The sequence below is a fragment of the Phyllobates terribilis genome, unplaced genomic scaffold, assembly GCF_046119375.1.
Source record: "Phyllobates terribilis strain yellow unplaced genomic scaffold, ASM4611937v1 Scaffold_5__5_contigs__length_657084704, whole genome shotgun sequence".
NCBI lineage: Eukaryota > Metazoa > Chordata > Amphibia > Anura > Dendrobatidae > Phyllobates > Phyllobates terribilis.
Window position 1 is genome coordinate 527674702 of NW_027362765.1, and position 16108 is coordinate 527690809.

Genomic DNA, 16108 nt, shown 5'->3' on the forward strand with positions numbered 1-16108 from the left:
TCGCTTTACTCTGCTTGACTACCGCATCTGCGGCTCTGAACCCGTCTCCCAGTCTGTACTGGACCTTATCCAGCCTGCGCTCCAACCTGCTAGTACTTCCCTGTCTGCATACCAGCCGTGCTTGCCAGTGTCCACCTGTCTGCATACCAGCCGTGCTTGCCAGTGCCCACCTGTCTGCATACCAGCCGTGCTTGCCAGTGCCCACCTGCTTGCATACCAGCCGTGCTTGCCAGTGCCCACCTGTCTGCATATTAGCCGTATTTGCCAATACCCACTTGCCTGTATGCCAGTCTAACCTGCCTGTTCTTGCATTCCCCGGTGTGGGTCAACAACTGTGACCGAGGTCTGACCTGGAGTCGCACCTGGTCCCTCTGCTCGGTTCCTCCTTGGTCCATGGAGTCGACTAAACCGCCGTCCGACCTTGGTCTTATCGGGTTGATACTTAGTTACACCCCTCCAGGCACTCCTCGGTTCATGGTACAGTGGGATCACTAATCACGCTCACGCCAGTCAGTCCGGGTGTGAGCGTAACAGCGAACAGTAAATGCTTAAGGGGAAGGGTGTCAGCACTTCTGAGCTTGGAGGGGGCTGACCCCAGGGAAGTAGAGGAGAGACATTTTTTAGTCAGAGCTGTGTGTAAGGATTGAAGGAAGAGGATGGAGACCGTGGACTTGGAAGGATGGATTGATAAACATGTTACCATTATGGATTATGTCGTTAGGATTTAAACTTTCTTAAAAGGACTGTTGCTACTGGATACCTGTGCTTTCATCGTTTTATCTGCCGTCTAGAGGATCATGGACTGTGGCTACAGACTATACTGGCTGGAGATACGAAATCTGTGGGCCAACCAAAAGTTGGGAGACAGTGAGTATGGCCTTATACAAAGCCAGTGGAACTACTGAACCCAGATTGGGAACTTGAGGACTGAGAGAACTGTATTTTGGCCATTTACCTGGAATTGCTTTATTACCATGGCTGTGATCAATAAAATATTGTTGCATCGTTAACCTGCCTAGGTGATTACTTACAACCCACAACCACAGATCTCTACAGTCATCACAAGACCTGCATGTAGCTTTCCTCACTACTGACCTCAAAGAACATAAGCCTGCCACTAGAAAGACATTGCACAGATTGCATCTGCATGAGAAGTGTGCCAGAAGCAATAGTTTGCTGGACAGACAAGGCACGGTTAGAAGTATGTGATCACAGTACTAAAAGACTAATTTTGTGATACCCAGAGACGAGATGTAACTTGATGCAGGAGAGGTTTTCTTCTGATGACTCTTCCATGAAGGCTATATTTGTGCAGGTGTCTCTGAACAGTAGAACAATGTACCACAACTCCAGAGTCTACTAAATCTGTCTGAAGGTCTTTTGCAGTCAAGCGCGGATTCTGGTTTGCCTCTCTTGCAATCCTATGAACAGCTCTCACTGAAATTTTGCTTGGTCTTCCAGACCTTATCTTGACTTTCACAGTTCCTGTTAACTACATTTCGAACTGAGGAAAGAGCAACTTGAAAATTCTTTGCTATCTCTTATAGCCTTCTCCTGCTTTGTGGACCTCCACCATTTTTATTTTCATAGTGCTAGGCAGCTGCTTAGAAGAATCCATGGCTGCTGTTTTTTGGCACAAGATTGGAGGAGGCTGGGTTTAGTGAACAAGCCATAACCCTAACAGGCTAAGGTCTGTAACCCTGGCCAAAGTTATCGGAGCACACAAATCTCTAAGGGTGCCCAAACTTTTGCATCGATCCATTTTCCTTTTTGTAATTTTTAAAATGTAAAAAATCCCAATATATATTTTTTTGCGTAAAATACAAAGGAAATGTGTTATCTTTAACTTTAGACCTTTTAGAGATCATTTCACCTTCAACTTGCTCAACTGCTCAAAATAACAGTATTTTTGACTAGGGGTGCCCAAATTTTTACTGTGTGTAAGAAAAAATAAAGAACTTTACATAGGGTATCCTATCATATTTACATAACTATGAGTATAAAATAGAATGATGGCTTATATAAAAATGTTGATGGATACTGTATCGCACTCTTGCTTTTTTAGTGGTGCTTTAAAGGTCATTGCATCTGGAAGTCACCAGAGCAATCTTACAGTCAGGATGGAGGCTGGAGCTCATGGTCAAGATTTGGATCCTGTTCTCGAACATGTGGAGGAGGAGTACGTTCCCGTGGCAGACAGTGCAACAATCCACCGTGAGTAAAACAGACAATATCTACTTAAAAGTGTTGCCTATTTTTGCCATTCACTTTTCTCATGAAGGTTCCTTAGATGATTTAATGACTGAGATTTAATACCCATTTCTCTGATACGATTAGATACTTTGTCTACCCCTTTACAATAGGCATGTACAGTATATTACAATGGAAAATGTTCTCAATGTTGACAGTATCTACAAACAATTTTATATTTAGAAGTCTGTTAGTTCTTCTCTGATGTCAGATTTCAAGAGAAATTAACCTGCGACATGTGGAAGCGTTCTTTTCAGTTTTAATATGATCAGATGATAGTGAAGTATACTCTGAAATATGATGATGGCACTCATAAATTATTGGATTGCTACTGAATCCATGTGTCAAACTATGGGAATGAAAAAAAGAAATATCTGCACTAATTGAATGTGGTGAGGCTACTATATTACAAAGTTCCTGTGGAATGGAAAACCTTGGTAATTTGGAAAGGATGTTCATTTTTCCATATGCTCTTTGGAAAAATCTTTGAACATTTCATATAGTAATGTGTATAGTAAAATAAAAGGTCATACAAATGCCTTAAAAGTGAACATCTTTAGGCCGGACTTTAGCAATGCAAAAGTTGAAATCAGGTGACTAAAAATTTCAGTTGTGACCATTTCCCCCTAAGATTAGTTTCGGATTATAGTATATTGTACCAATGTTGGTTAGCTAAAACTAAGAGTAAAACCTACATAGAGAATAAATATAACAGAAAGGGTATGTGCCCATGATGCAGAATTGAAGCAGAAAATTTCTGCAGCGTTTCTGCATGTTCTTGGCAGTAAAAACGCTTGCGGATTTTACACGCGTTATTTACGTGTTTTTGCAGCGTTTTTACATGCGGATTTGACTTGCTTTTTTAAAATGCATTGGGACTTCAAATCCGCATGCAGAAACGCACAAATAATGGACATGCTGCGGATTTTTCCGCAAGGAAAATCCACTGCGGAAAATTCCGCAGCATGGGCACAGAACATGCAGATTTTCATTGGGGATTATGGGGCACGGATTACCAAGCGTTTTGCAAGCGTTTATGCTGCGGAAATTCTGCAGCAAAAACGCTTGAAAAACACATAGTGGGCACACAGCCAAAGATTTGTATCTCTATGTTTAGGAACTGGCATTGGCATTACAGCAATACTTGATCCCCAGAATTGATGGCGGCTCCAGAAGTCAGACCCCCACTGATCATAAAGTGATGGCATACCCCAAGCGATATTACTTTATGTTATCAAAATATTCAGCATTTGATTAAGTTGAAAGTTATCTAAAGTCTACAGCAAGCTTAGTTTAAAGGGGATCTGTCACCAGGTTTTTGATACCTCATCTGACAGCAGCAAATGTAGAAAAAGAGACCATGATTCCAATAACGTATGGCTTAACTGGGCGTAACAGTTGTGATACAGTAAGAGTTTTTAGATGTAGCATGTAACAGAGGTAAGAAAGGTGACCCCGCCCACACCACTGCTTTCTATGTACATTGTATATTGACAGCAAGCTGCTAATCAGTGCTGAGGGCGGAGTTGGACCAGTAGGCAGGTGAGCTGTAGTCCAGGCAATGATAACCTCCTGCTAATAAAACACTTATTGTCTTGAAACAACAGCATACAACCTAATAAGTGACACATTGCTGAAATCAGAGTCCTAGCCCCTACCTCATGCTCCCCTTGGATTCTATAGGAAAAACCTGCTGACAGATTGCCTTTAAGTTATAGCTACTCTAAAAACTGAATAGTTTTGTGTTCAATCGATCTAGTCATACGAAACTATAGGATGGAGGTTGACTATTTACATGATCATTTTCTTTTCCGTTTAGTAACCAGATCTGTACTAAAAACTCTTTTTTAAAACAATGAATGACACTGTTTTACTAGAGTATGGAGTATGATTATTTCTACGTTGACAGTTCTGAACTGTGTATTTCTTTAAGGCATTCCAGAATCATTCCAAGGGCATCTGCAAAATATATAAACCAATCATTGCTATGTCACTCTGAGAAGACTTCCAGATACTCAATTGAGATATGAGAAATATTTTAATATTTTATTTAGGAAACTGTATGACTCAGCAGGAGCTTACATATTATCATTACCTGCCAGGCTCATATATGCAATTTGGGGGTCCAGATCCCTAGCTTGTACGCCTAACACTTGTGAGTAATCTTTCAAATTCCAGTTCATCGTAATGTAAACATATGTTATGCTTCTGGTGATTCTTTCTCTTCAGCAAAACCACATCTGTATGCTCTTTTTGTTCTTTCTCCACCATATTTTCAGATTACATAAACACAGACTTGGCACGAGGCATATAGGAAAACAATAAATTTTCAGAAGTTGTGATTTATTGAAGGCAAATGTTAATATAGCTCAAAGCCGTCATTTGCTGTTTCAACTGCTTCTACTTTCTCCGATGTTATTTCTTCTTTTTTCTTGTAACCCATCTCATTTACTCTGCCATACGTCATCACAGATTTAGCAACTCAGATTTTAAGACAATTGAGCGTTGAACATACTGATATTCATAGGTACGCAGAATGTGGTCTTCTAAATCAAATTCTTTGTCAAGCTCTGTGTCTGAAAGAAAAGGTTGATGATGGATATAAATATTCATTTACCCATGTAAAAATTTATATATATCATCATCAATCTATAAGCCATTTTCTGATGTCTAAATATTGCATTACAATACTGAGCAACCTAAAAAGAAGCTTATGTAATAATCTATATCTACATTGTATATTACTTGCTTTCATGCTATAACTTGTCTATTGTAATTTAGCAAATTTAACTTTTTGGGATGAAATCATTTCAGAACTTTTTCTACATTTAATGTCACCTATAATCTGAACAGTTCAATTGTAAAATAAACTGAAATACTTTCTGGTGAAAAAATGAAAAATACAGAACTAAAATAATGTGGTTGCAGAAATATCCACACTCTTAAACAAATACATTCTTGAAGTACCCTTTAACCCTTTTACCGCTGAAGGTAGTTTGCACGTTAATGGCCATGCCAATTTTTACAATTGTGACCTGTGTCACTTTATGAGGTAATAGCTCTGGAACGCTTCAACAGATCCCACTGATTATGAGAATGTTTTTTTCATGACATGTTGTACTTTATGACAGTGGTAACATTTATTTGATATGGCTGGCATTTATTTGTGAAAAAAATGGAAATTTGGCCAAAATTTTGCAATTTTCCAACTTTGAATTTTCATGCCCTTTAATCAGACAGATATGTCACACAAAATAGTTAATAAATAACATTTCTCACATGTCTACTTTACATCAGCACAATTTTGGAACCAACATTTTTTTTTGTTAGGAAGTTATAAGGGTTAAAAGTTGACCAGTGATTTCTAATTTTTCCAACAAAATGTAAAAAAAAAACATTTTTTTAGGGACCACATCACATTGGAAGTGACTTTGAGGGGTTTTTATGCCAGAAAATACCAAAAATGTGACACCCTTCTGAAAACTGCACCCCTCAAAGTGCTCAAAACCACATTCAAGAAGTTTATTAACCCTTCTGGTGCGTCACAGGAATTTTTGGACTGTGGAAAACAAAAATAAATATTTATATTTTTTCAAATTTTTTTTAATTTAGACCCAACTTTTTTTTATTTTTGCAAGGGTAACAGGAAAAAATGGACCCCAAGATTTGTCATGCAATTTCTCCTGAGCACGCCGATACCCCATATGTGGGGGAAAACCACTGTTTGGGTGCACGGCAGGCTTCGGAAGGGAAGGAGCGCCATTTTAATTTTTGAATGTAAAATTTGCTTGAATACAGTTATATGAAAAAGTTTGGGCACCCCTATTAATCTTAAGCTTAATGTTTTATAAAAATTGGTGTTTTTGCAGCAGCTATTTCAGTTTGATATATGTAATAACTGTTGGACACAGTAATGTTTCTGCCTTGAAATGAGGTTTATTGTACTAACAGAAAATGTGCAATCTGCATTCAAACAAAATTTGACAGGTGCATAAGTATGGGCACCTCACCAGAAAAGTGACATTAATATTTAGTAGATCCTCCTTTTGCAAAAATAACAGCCTCTAGTCGCTTCCTGTAGCTTTTAATGAGTTCCTGGATGAAGGTATTTTTGACCATTCCTCTTTACAAAACAATTCCAGTTCAGTTAACTTTGATGGTCGCCGAGCATGGACAGCCCTCTTCAAATGATCCCACAGATGTTCAATGATATTCAGATCTGGGGACTGGGATGGCCATTCCAGAACATTGTAATTGTTCCTCTGCATGAATGCCTGAGTAGATTTGGAGACGTGTTTTGGATCATTGTCTTGCTGAAAGATCCATCCCCTGCGTAACTTCAACTTTATCACTGATTCTTGAACATTATTGTCAAGAATCTGCTGATACTGAGTGGAATCCATGCGTCCCTCAACTTTAACAAGAGCCCCAAAGCATAATGGAACCTCCACCAAATTTTACTGTGGATAGCAAGTGTTTTTCTTGGAATGCTGTGTTTTTTTGCCACCATGTATAACGCCGTTTTGTATGACCAAACAACTCAATCTTGGTTTCATCAGTCCACAGGACCTTCTTCCAAAAAGAAATTGGCTTCCCCAAATGTGCTTTTGCATACCTCAGCCGACTCTGTTTGTGGCGTGCTTGCAGAAACGGCTTCTTTCGCATCACTCTCCCATACAGCTTCTCCTTGTGCAAAGTGCGTTGTATAGTTGACCGATGCACAGTGACACAATCTGCATCAAGGAGGTGGTCTGAGGATTGTCCTTGACTGATCTCACCATTCTTATTCTCTACCTTTCTGATGTTTTTCTTGGCCTGCCACTTCTGGCCTTAACAAGAACTGTCCCTGTGTTCTTCCATTTCCTTACTATGTTCCTCACAGTGGAAACTGACAGGTTAAATCTCTGAGACAGCTTTTTGTATCCTTCACCTGAACAACTATGTTGAATAATCTTTGTTTTCAGATCATTTGACAGTTGTTTTGAGGAGCCCATGATGCCACTCTTCAGAGGAGATTCAAACAGGAGAACAACTTGCAAGTGGCCACTTTAAGTAGCTTTTCTCATGATTGCATACACCTGGCTATGAAGTTCAAAGCTCAATGAGGTTACAAAACCAAAAAAAGTGCTTTAATAAGTCAGTAAAAAGTATGTAGGAGTATTTAAAACAAGAAAATGATAAGGGTGCCCATACTTATGCACCTGTCAAATTTTGTTTGAATGCAGATTGCACATTTTCTGTTAGTACAATAAACCTCATTTCAAGGCAGAAACATTACTGTGTCCAACAGTTATTACATATATCAAACTGAAATAGCTGTTGCAAAAACACCAATTTTAAGAAAACATTAAGCTTAAGATTAATAGGGGTGCCCAAACTTTTTCATATAACTGTAATTAGTGGACGCCATGTCGTGTTTGGGGAGCCCCTGATGTGCTTAAACAGTGAAATCCCATCACATGTGACAACATTTTGGAAACTAGACCCCTCAGGGAACTTATCTAGATGTGTGGTGAGCACCTTGAACTGCCAGGTGCTTCACAGAAGTTTATAACATTGAGCCGTAAAAATAAAATTTTCACATTTTTCCCACAAAAATGTTTTTTAGCCCCAATTTTGCATTTTCATAAGGGTAACAGGAGAAATTGCACCATACCATTTGTTGTGCAATTTCTCCTGAGTAAGCCGATACCCCATATGTGCGGGACAACCACTGTTTGGATGCACGGCAGGGTTCAGAAGGGAAGGAGCAATGTGACTTTTTGAACGCAAAATTGGCTGGAATCGAGAGTGGACGCATGTCGCGTTTGGGGAGCCCCTGATGTGCCTAAACACTACACCCCTCAAGGATTTTATCAAGGGGTATAGTGAACATTTTGAACGCAGAGGTACGACATAAAATTTGATAACATTAGGTCATTATATTGAATATGTTGTCATTAGTCTTGAGCACAAGTGCTCTCTACTTGAGTTTGCATCGGGTACTCGGGTATGCATCAAGTATCGTGGGTGCTGGAGTGACATGCTCAAGTCCCCGTCACGCATGTTTCCCGGTTGTTAGACACCCAAAAAAAAAAAACATGCGGGGATTGCTCGTGTATGGCAGGCAATCCCCGCATGTTTTTTTTTGGCTGTATAACAGCCGCAAAACATGTGGGGCGGAGACTTGAGCATGTCACTCAAGTACCCGCGATACTCGGTGTATATCCAAGCACCCGATGCAAACTCAAGTAGCGAGAACTTGCGCTCAACACTAGTCGCCATGTCATCATAATTTTTTTTTCTTTACTTTTGAAAAAATCCCAACTCCAACACAACCCTAACCCTAACACAAACCTAACCACAACCCTAGCACAACTCTAACCCTAATACAACCCTAACACAACCCTAACCCTAACACAACCCTAACCCTAATACAACCCTAATCCTAACACAGCCCTAACCCTATCCCAAGGGATCTATTCACTATAATGAGGCTGCAGAGTTACTCTGGACTCCGTCTGGTCTGTTTAGTGGTGTCCTTTTTTTCTGAGGTACACAAAACTGTGGCCGTTAGAACTTTTATGCATGCCTAATAAAAAGACGGACACCGTGGGATCACAGGCCAGACGGCGTCCATGGTGCCTCCATCTGCCTCATTACAGGGAATCTTCTGCCAGGGGTTCCATCTGAATCACATATTTCAGAGATTTACACGGAAACCCCGATGGAAGCGCTCAGTGCAGAGCGCCGGATAAATGTGAGCCGAGCCATACTGCGATCTTTGGGAGGCAGAATGAACAAATCAGCAGCAGCTGGAGAATTGGTTTTATTTATTTTTTACGCCGTTCCTCATGCTGTATAAGTGATTAGACGATTTTATTCTTCGGGTCGGTGCGATTTCAGTTATACCAGATTTATATCGGGTTTTTATGTTTGGCAGCTGTCACACACTGAAAGACGCTTTTTTTTTGCAAAGACTAGTTGTTGCATCGCCATATTTTGAGAGTTATAATTTTTCCATATTTCGGCTGACAGTCATGTAAATGCTTGTTTTCTTGCGGGACAAGTTTACGTTTTTATTGGTACCATTTTCAGGCACGTGACATTTTTTGATCGATTTATATTACGACTTTTGGGAGGCAGAATAAACAAAAAACAACAATTCAGGAATTGTTTTTTTTTGTGCCGTTCCACGTGTGGTAAAATTGATAAGGCAGCTTTATTCTTCGGGTCAATATGTTTACAGCGATACTACATTTATGACCCAAAAAAACAACCTTGGTGTCGTCAGACCATAACATGTTTTCCCACATGCCTTTAGTATACTTGATACGCATTTTGGGGAAAAAAGGGCGTAAATGTTTTTCTTTGTAAGAAAAGGCTTCTGTCTTGTCTCCTTACCTCACAGGCGAGACATATGAAGAATATGGGAGATTATTGTCCATGCAGTACACAAGCAGTACTTGCCATAAATTGTAGGCCTCTTGGACCAGTTTTTGTCTGGTATAAATTGTATGATTTTTAAATAATTAAATTGCATTTTATTGCATGAAATAAGTATTTGATCACCTACCAACCAGCAAGAATTCTGGCTCTCACAGACCTGTTAGTTTTTCTTTAACAAACCCTCCTACTTTACACTCATTACCTTTATTAATTGCACCTGTTTTAACTCGTTACCTGTTATAAAAGACACCTGTCCACACGCACAATCAATCACACTCCAACCTCTACACTTTGGCTAAGACCAAAGAGCTGTCTTAGGACACCAGGGACAAAATTGTAGACCTGCAGAAGGCTGGGATGGGCTAAATGACAATAGGCAAGCAGCTTGGTGAGAAGACAACAACTGTTGGCACAATTATTAGAAAATAGAAGAAAGACAAGATGACTGTCAATCTTCCTCGGTCTGGGGCTCCATGCAAGATCTCGCCTCGTGGGGTCAGGATGATTCTGAGAAAGGTCAGGAATCAGCTCAGAACTACATGGGAGGACCTGGTCAATGACAAAGAGAGCTGGGACCACAGTCTCAAACAGTATTGTTAGTAACACACTACGCTGTCATGGATTAAAATCCTGCAGGGTATTCAAGGTCCCCCTGCTCCCGCATCATACGTTCAGGCCCGTTTCAAGTTTGCCAGTGACCATCCGGATGATCCAGAGGAGGCATGGGAGAAGGTCATGTGGTCAGATGAGACCAAAATAGAACTTTTTGGTATCAAATCCACTCGCCGTGTTTGGAGGAAGAAGAAGGATTAGTACAACCCCAAGAACACCGTCCCAATGGTGAAGCATGGTGGGAGAAATATCATTCTTTGAGGGTGCTTTTCTGCAAAGGGGACAGGACGACTGCACCGTATTGAAGGGAGAATGGATGGTGTCATGTATCACAAGATTTTGGCCAACAACCTCCTTCCCTCAGTAAGAGCATTGAAGATGGGTCATGGCTGGGTCTTCCAGCATGACAATGATCCGAAACACACAGTCAGGGCAAGAAAGGAGTGGCTCCATAATAAGCATTTCAAGGTCCTGGAGTGGCCTTGGCAGTCTCCAGACCAGAACCCAATAGAACATCTTTGGAGGGAGCGAAAACGCAATGTTGCCCTGTGACAGCCCCGAAACCTGAAAGATCTGGAGTGGGCCAAACTCCCGGCTGCAGTGTGTGCAAACTTGGTCAATAACTACACGAAACGTCTGACCTCTGTAATTGCAAACCAAAGTTTCTGTACCAAATATTAAGTTCTGTTTTTCTATTGCATCAAATACTTATTTCATACAATAAAATGCAAATTAATTATGTAAAAATCATACAATGTGATTTTCTGGATTATTTAAAGATTCTGACTCTCACAGTTGAAGTGTACCTACAATAAAAATTACAGACCTCTCCATTCTTTGTAAGTGGGAAAACTTGCAAAATCGGCAGTGTATCAAATACATATTTTCCCCACTGTATATATATATATATATATATATATATATATATATATATATATACAGATACATACAAATATATATATGCCTTGGAAATTGTTTGTACCCTTCTTCTGACTGTTACCTTTCAACAAAGATATCCATTTTGAGTTGTAAGCTGTTTATGGAGCATGGCTTTTGCTGTAAAATGCAACTAAGGAAATGTCAGGAAAATCCTAGTAGAATTCAACTTTGTATAGAGTTAATCAAACCACTGTACGAATCCATATTATTTTACCTCCTCCCAGCTTCAAAATGATTTTAGCTTGTCTTTGTTTGGATTGCTACAAGTTATAGATAACATTAAAGGTGGATAAAGTTCTGAAATGATTCTTCTTGGTGTGATTTGTTTTACATGACAAACACCTGGCATAGACTTTGTATATCCACTGTATGTAGACTATAAATTAGGCATTGGCATAGCTACTGTATATACCTAGTGTCAGTGAGGTACTCTGTACTGATGAGTGGATCGCTTCACACAAACTTGGTCCACGGTCCAGGTCAGAGCTCTTTGGCCGTGGACAAGGGTTATGGGAAGTGATTTGATTATCTCTGCTACTTTGTTTAAAACCACACACAAAACAATGATAAAAAAAGATTAATAAAGAATATAAACATTATAAAAACATCTAAGTGCAAAAGCACCTGGCTCTTTAGAATTAAGGGCACTGTACTGTTTGTGAGAAAGATATTCAACAAAATGTAGCCCAGGGCCACTAAAATGTAATGTTTTGTTTTGAAGACCAGTTTATGGAGGTCGTGACTGTCCGGGTCCTACTTATGAATATCAGATGTGCAACACTGAAGAATGTCGAGGACCATTTGAGGATTTCCGGGCTCAGCAGTGCTCACAGCGAAACTCATACTACACACACCAAAACACCAAGCATACTTGGCTTCCCTATGAACATCATGATGGTAAAACAACTTCAAAAGTTCATGTCATTGTTTCATAATTGAAAGGATTATTTGTAATGCAATCATTTTCTCTTATTTAAGGGTATTTTTCATTATCATAAATGGGTAAAATTGCAGAGTGTTTGTAAAATCCATGAATTTTTCAATTTACCTCTTATTAAAAATCCTCTCCATTCTCAAGGATTTTAATTTTATTGAGCACAACTTGTTGCCTTGGTTACCGGCCACTGCTGCAGTCTATCAAAGGTAGCCGGATTCCTAGACGAGTAGCACAGTGCTTGCAAATCCTTTCTAATTGAGCTTGTAAGTGCTGCTCTGAAGCTGACTGGATCACTTCATCCCACCAGTTTTGATGCCCCTGCACTCCTCCAGTGTTGCAGAGGCAAAGCAGCTATTGCATTAAGCATTGGAGCATCAGGAGTGCACTAACCCCCGGCAAGCGGGAAGCTGTGGAGCAGTGCGTTCCTTCATAGAGAACAACCTTTTAAGATGTGTATATTGTGGAGGTGTATATTATTGACAATCTATTGAAGTCAGAAAATTTAGGGACAATCACAACTTAGCTTTCAGCCTAAGAGTTTTACATGGTACAGTGTTAAATGTGTGTATTTCTTCCCACAATTTAACAGAATATATTGTTGCTTTTCTACAGATGCACAGAAATGTGAGCTTATATGCCAGTCTAAGGAAACGACAGATGTGGTTTTCATGAATCAGGTGGTTCATGATGGTACTCGTTGTAGCTACAAAGACCCTTATAGCGTTTGCGCTAGAGGAGATTGTGTGGTGAGTGCTCAGCCTCATAACTAAATCATCTATAATATCTGCATTAGGATTCAACCAGTATAGATCCCCATTTTCATATACCCTATTGGAATCTCTGAATTAATACAGGGGCCTTCTATCCGGGATCCTCATATCTTAGCTAGAATAGAGAGCACAAACAAAGAGCACCCCTCACTCTGGAGGACCAGTCCTGTCCTGGATTACACAGACAATCCATTGATTGAATACACATGATGTAATGCTTAACTTCCCCTGTGTTGGCACTGCAGAGAAATTGAATATTTACTACCAGGTTTCTCCACAGAATTAAGTTGATTTAAGGGGGTGCAAGCAGGGGGTCACTTTGTGAGCAGTTTATTTTCAAGGAACATTTTATAACAAATCAGGATTAGGCTATAGGTTGAACTTGATGGACTTATGTCTACCTTCAATCTTAAATACTATAACTATAGCTAAAGGGTTGTCTAATGTGGTGAACTCTTTTTCAGTGTCAGACATTATATTTAACTGTATATGTACAAAGCAATGGATTATACCTTAAAAGCATCCAAGCCCAAGCGTTTGTTCATCCCTTAAAGAATGACAACTGCTTTATATAAGCATAGCATATATTCAAAAACTCACACATCACTTAGAAGTTATATTTGTGTGACCCCGCACTTCCGCCTGCACTGCTTGGCTTAAAAATGCCAAGGAATAACCATATGTGCAACAACATCTGTGCCATCTCTCTCCTTACTTACATTTTTTTTTTTACATTTTATTCCTGCCTTCCATTTTTCTATTCCTTTCTTTTCCTACCTACATTAGAGGCCTCTACACATTGGAGAAAAGTTGGCTAAACCATCTCATTTTAGCAGGACCCGCAACCATCTCATGTATATGGGCCTCCCAACAGTCCTCCAACTTATGACAGAGAGAGGAGGACTGTGCTTGTTGAATTAAACGCCTGCTTTTTTTTTGTTCTGGCGGCGGCTTAATTACATTTCCCCACTGAAAACACATGAATGCTTATCTGAGTCTTCATGTATTTTAGGGAAGTCACCAGAGACACTGTCATCAGAACCAGTGACTTGCTGTCAGTTATCTAAGCTGTATGGCCACCTTTAGCCCTGTCTAAAAACAGGAAGCTCAGCAGCGACCCTATGTTCAGTCCAGACACAGAGACCCTATGCAAACAAAAGAATACAGCAGCACTCGGTAAAATGTATGCAAACATTAAATATAGGAAATTTAGACTTCATTACTACTATGTAGAATATACTTATAAAATGAAGGTACCTTTCTTTGATGGGACCCTAAACCTAATATTTATCAAACATGCCTCTCCCGGACTAAAAGCCTACATATTTAAAGGGCAGACAAGATCCAGCACTAATTAAAAACAGCCTCAGGCTGATGTGAGGACTGCTCAGCCAAATATGATGGCAGTCACCACCTCCAATAATATACTACAAAAAAACTGACCAACCTTTCCAAAGAGAATAAAGAAAGCGTAAACATGTAGTATACAGAAGCCCTACACACAAGTCCATACAAAGAGTTCCACCCTTAAAAAAGTACAGATGTCAGATAATGTCCCAATAAACGTAGAAATGCCAATGTCCTTTTACAAAGTGCAGCCACCAGATAGGCCCCCCAAAAATAATGTTGCTGCCTGAGAGTGTCCCCTATAAACAGTAATGCAGTCATCTGAGATTATCCTAATAAATATTTGACATATCTTATTGCTAGTGGTCAAAGTAATCTCTGAGAACATCAATGCAGACATGAGGGAATTGTTCTGTATTAAATACAATTTAAAAATGTGCTATCCGAACTGTTAAGACTTCATAAACATTAGATAACTGTCAGCCAAATAATTGTTTGGCTGCCATGTCTGTCTCCTATATTCCCCATAAACAGGAATGCTCTGCCGAGCCCTACTATGTTCTCTATGAGAGAGCCAGGGGAGTTTCCACTGAGAACAAAAGAATCAGCAGCTGAAATTCACAGAATCAGGAGACCACTTTAAACATTAGACTGTTGGCCGATCCTGCTGATATTTGGGTTCAGCCAACTTTAGTTCAATGTGTATGAGTGCTTTGAAGGGAAACTGTCAGTAGGGTCAACCCTCCTAAGCCGTCTATATGGGTATGCATGTCATGGAAAGTTGAAAAAAAATTGCACCTTGATATCTGCAATCTGATGCCTTTCTTCAGAGATATACGTGTTTTATTATTAATATCCGTGTTAATATGCAAATGAGCTGTTAAGATCTATTGGCCGTACATAGAGCTCCCGGAAAAACTGCTTCGAGAGCTTATTTTAAATGAAAGGTGTAAGACATGTAGATCAGGAGAGCGGACTGTTAGTGATTACATATCTCATACATTTAAGGTGATCTCTAGAGGCAGATTCTCAGGGAGATCAGTATCAGGCCCACAGAGCTTAACAGCTCATTTATATTTAAGAAATAGTGTATTTCTCTGGAATAAGACATCAGATACAAAGTATCATTTTATTCAGCTTCCTATGACCTGCATGCCCAAATAGACATCTTAGGAGAGTTGATCTCACTGGCAGATTCCCTTCATGTCAAACCATTGCCTCAGTTCAGCTTGACGCAAATAACATTAAAGGGATTGTCTGATGTAGAAAAAATTTTTTTAAGGGCATGATGCACTGAAAGGTAAAAAACAGTGGCATGCTCACCTTCTAGCCCCCTAGCAGATCCAGCAAAGACTTCTTCAGGTGTGTGTTTCAACTCCAGAAGCAATGCCTGCTCTGTTCTGAAGTGTAAGGATCACTGCAGCCTGTAACTGACTGCAGCGGTCAGATGAATAGTGGAGAGCATCATCAGAGAAACATACTTACCTGACTGCTGTAGCCAATCACAGGCTTCACCAGTCCTTAGGATGCTTTCGCATTGCGTTCCAGCACTCATTCGGTGGCCCTGTCGAGGCTTACGTCTGAAACCCTGCAAAGCGGGATTCAAATATATGAGCCGACGGGGCCATAGACTTTGAGTGTGTACTCCGCCTACTGGAGGTGCAAACTCAGACGTAATAAACTTAATCTGAGTGTCTGCCACCAGTAGGCGTATATGCCCTAAAATGATGAACAGCAGAGCGCACATTCGCTCTGCCATCACCATTATAGTCTATGGCCCTGTTGGTGCTTACGTCCAAATCCCGTTTTGCAGGGGAGTTCAGAT

General features: G+C 40.0%; 1 protein-coding gene across 3 annotated transcripts in view; it reads left to right on the forward strand.

Moving 5' to 3' along the window:
- The window catches only part of ADAMTS14 (ADAM metallopeptidase with thrombospondin type 1 motif 14), a 213834-nt gene that overhangs the window by 152664 nt on the left and 45062 nt on the right, over positions 1 to 16108 (forward strand). For all 3 annotated transcript variants that reach the window (XM_073685737.1, XM_073685738.1, XM_073685739.1), the window contains exons 11-13: positions 2066 to 2214; positions 11951 to 12126; positions 12779 to 12912. In XM_073685737.1, coding sequence (XP_073541838.1) covers positions 2066 to 2214; positions 11951 to 12126; positions 12779 to 12912 — 459 coding nt within the window. The remainder of the gene's footprint in view (positions 1 to 2065; positions 2215 to 11950; positions 12127 to 12778; positions 12913 to 16108) is intronic.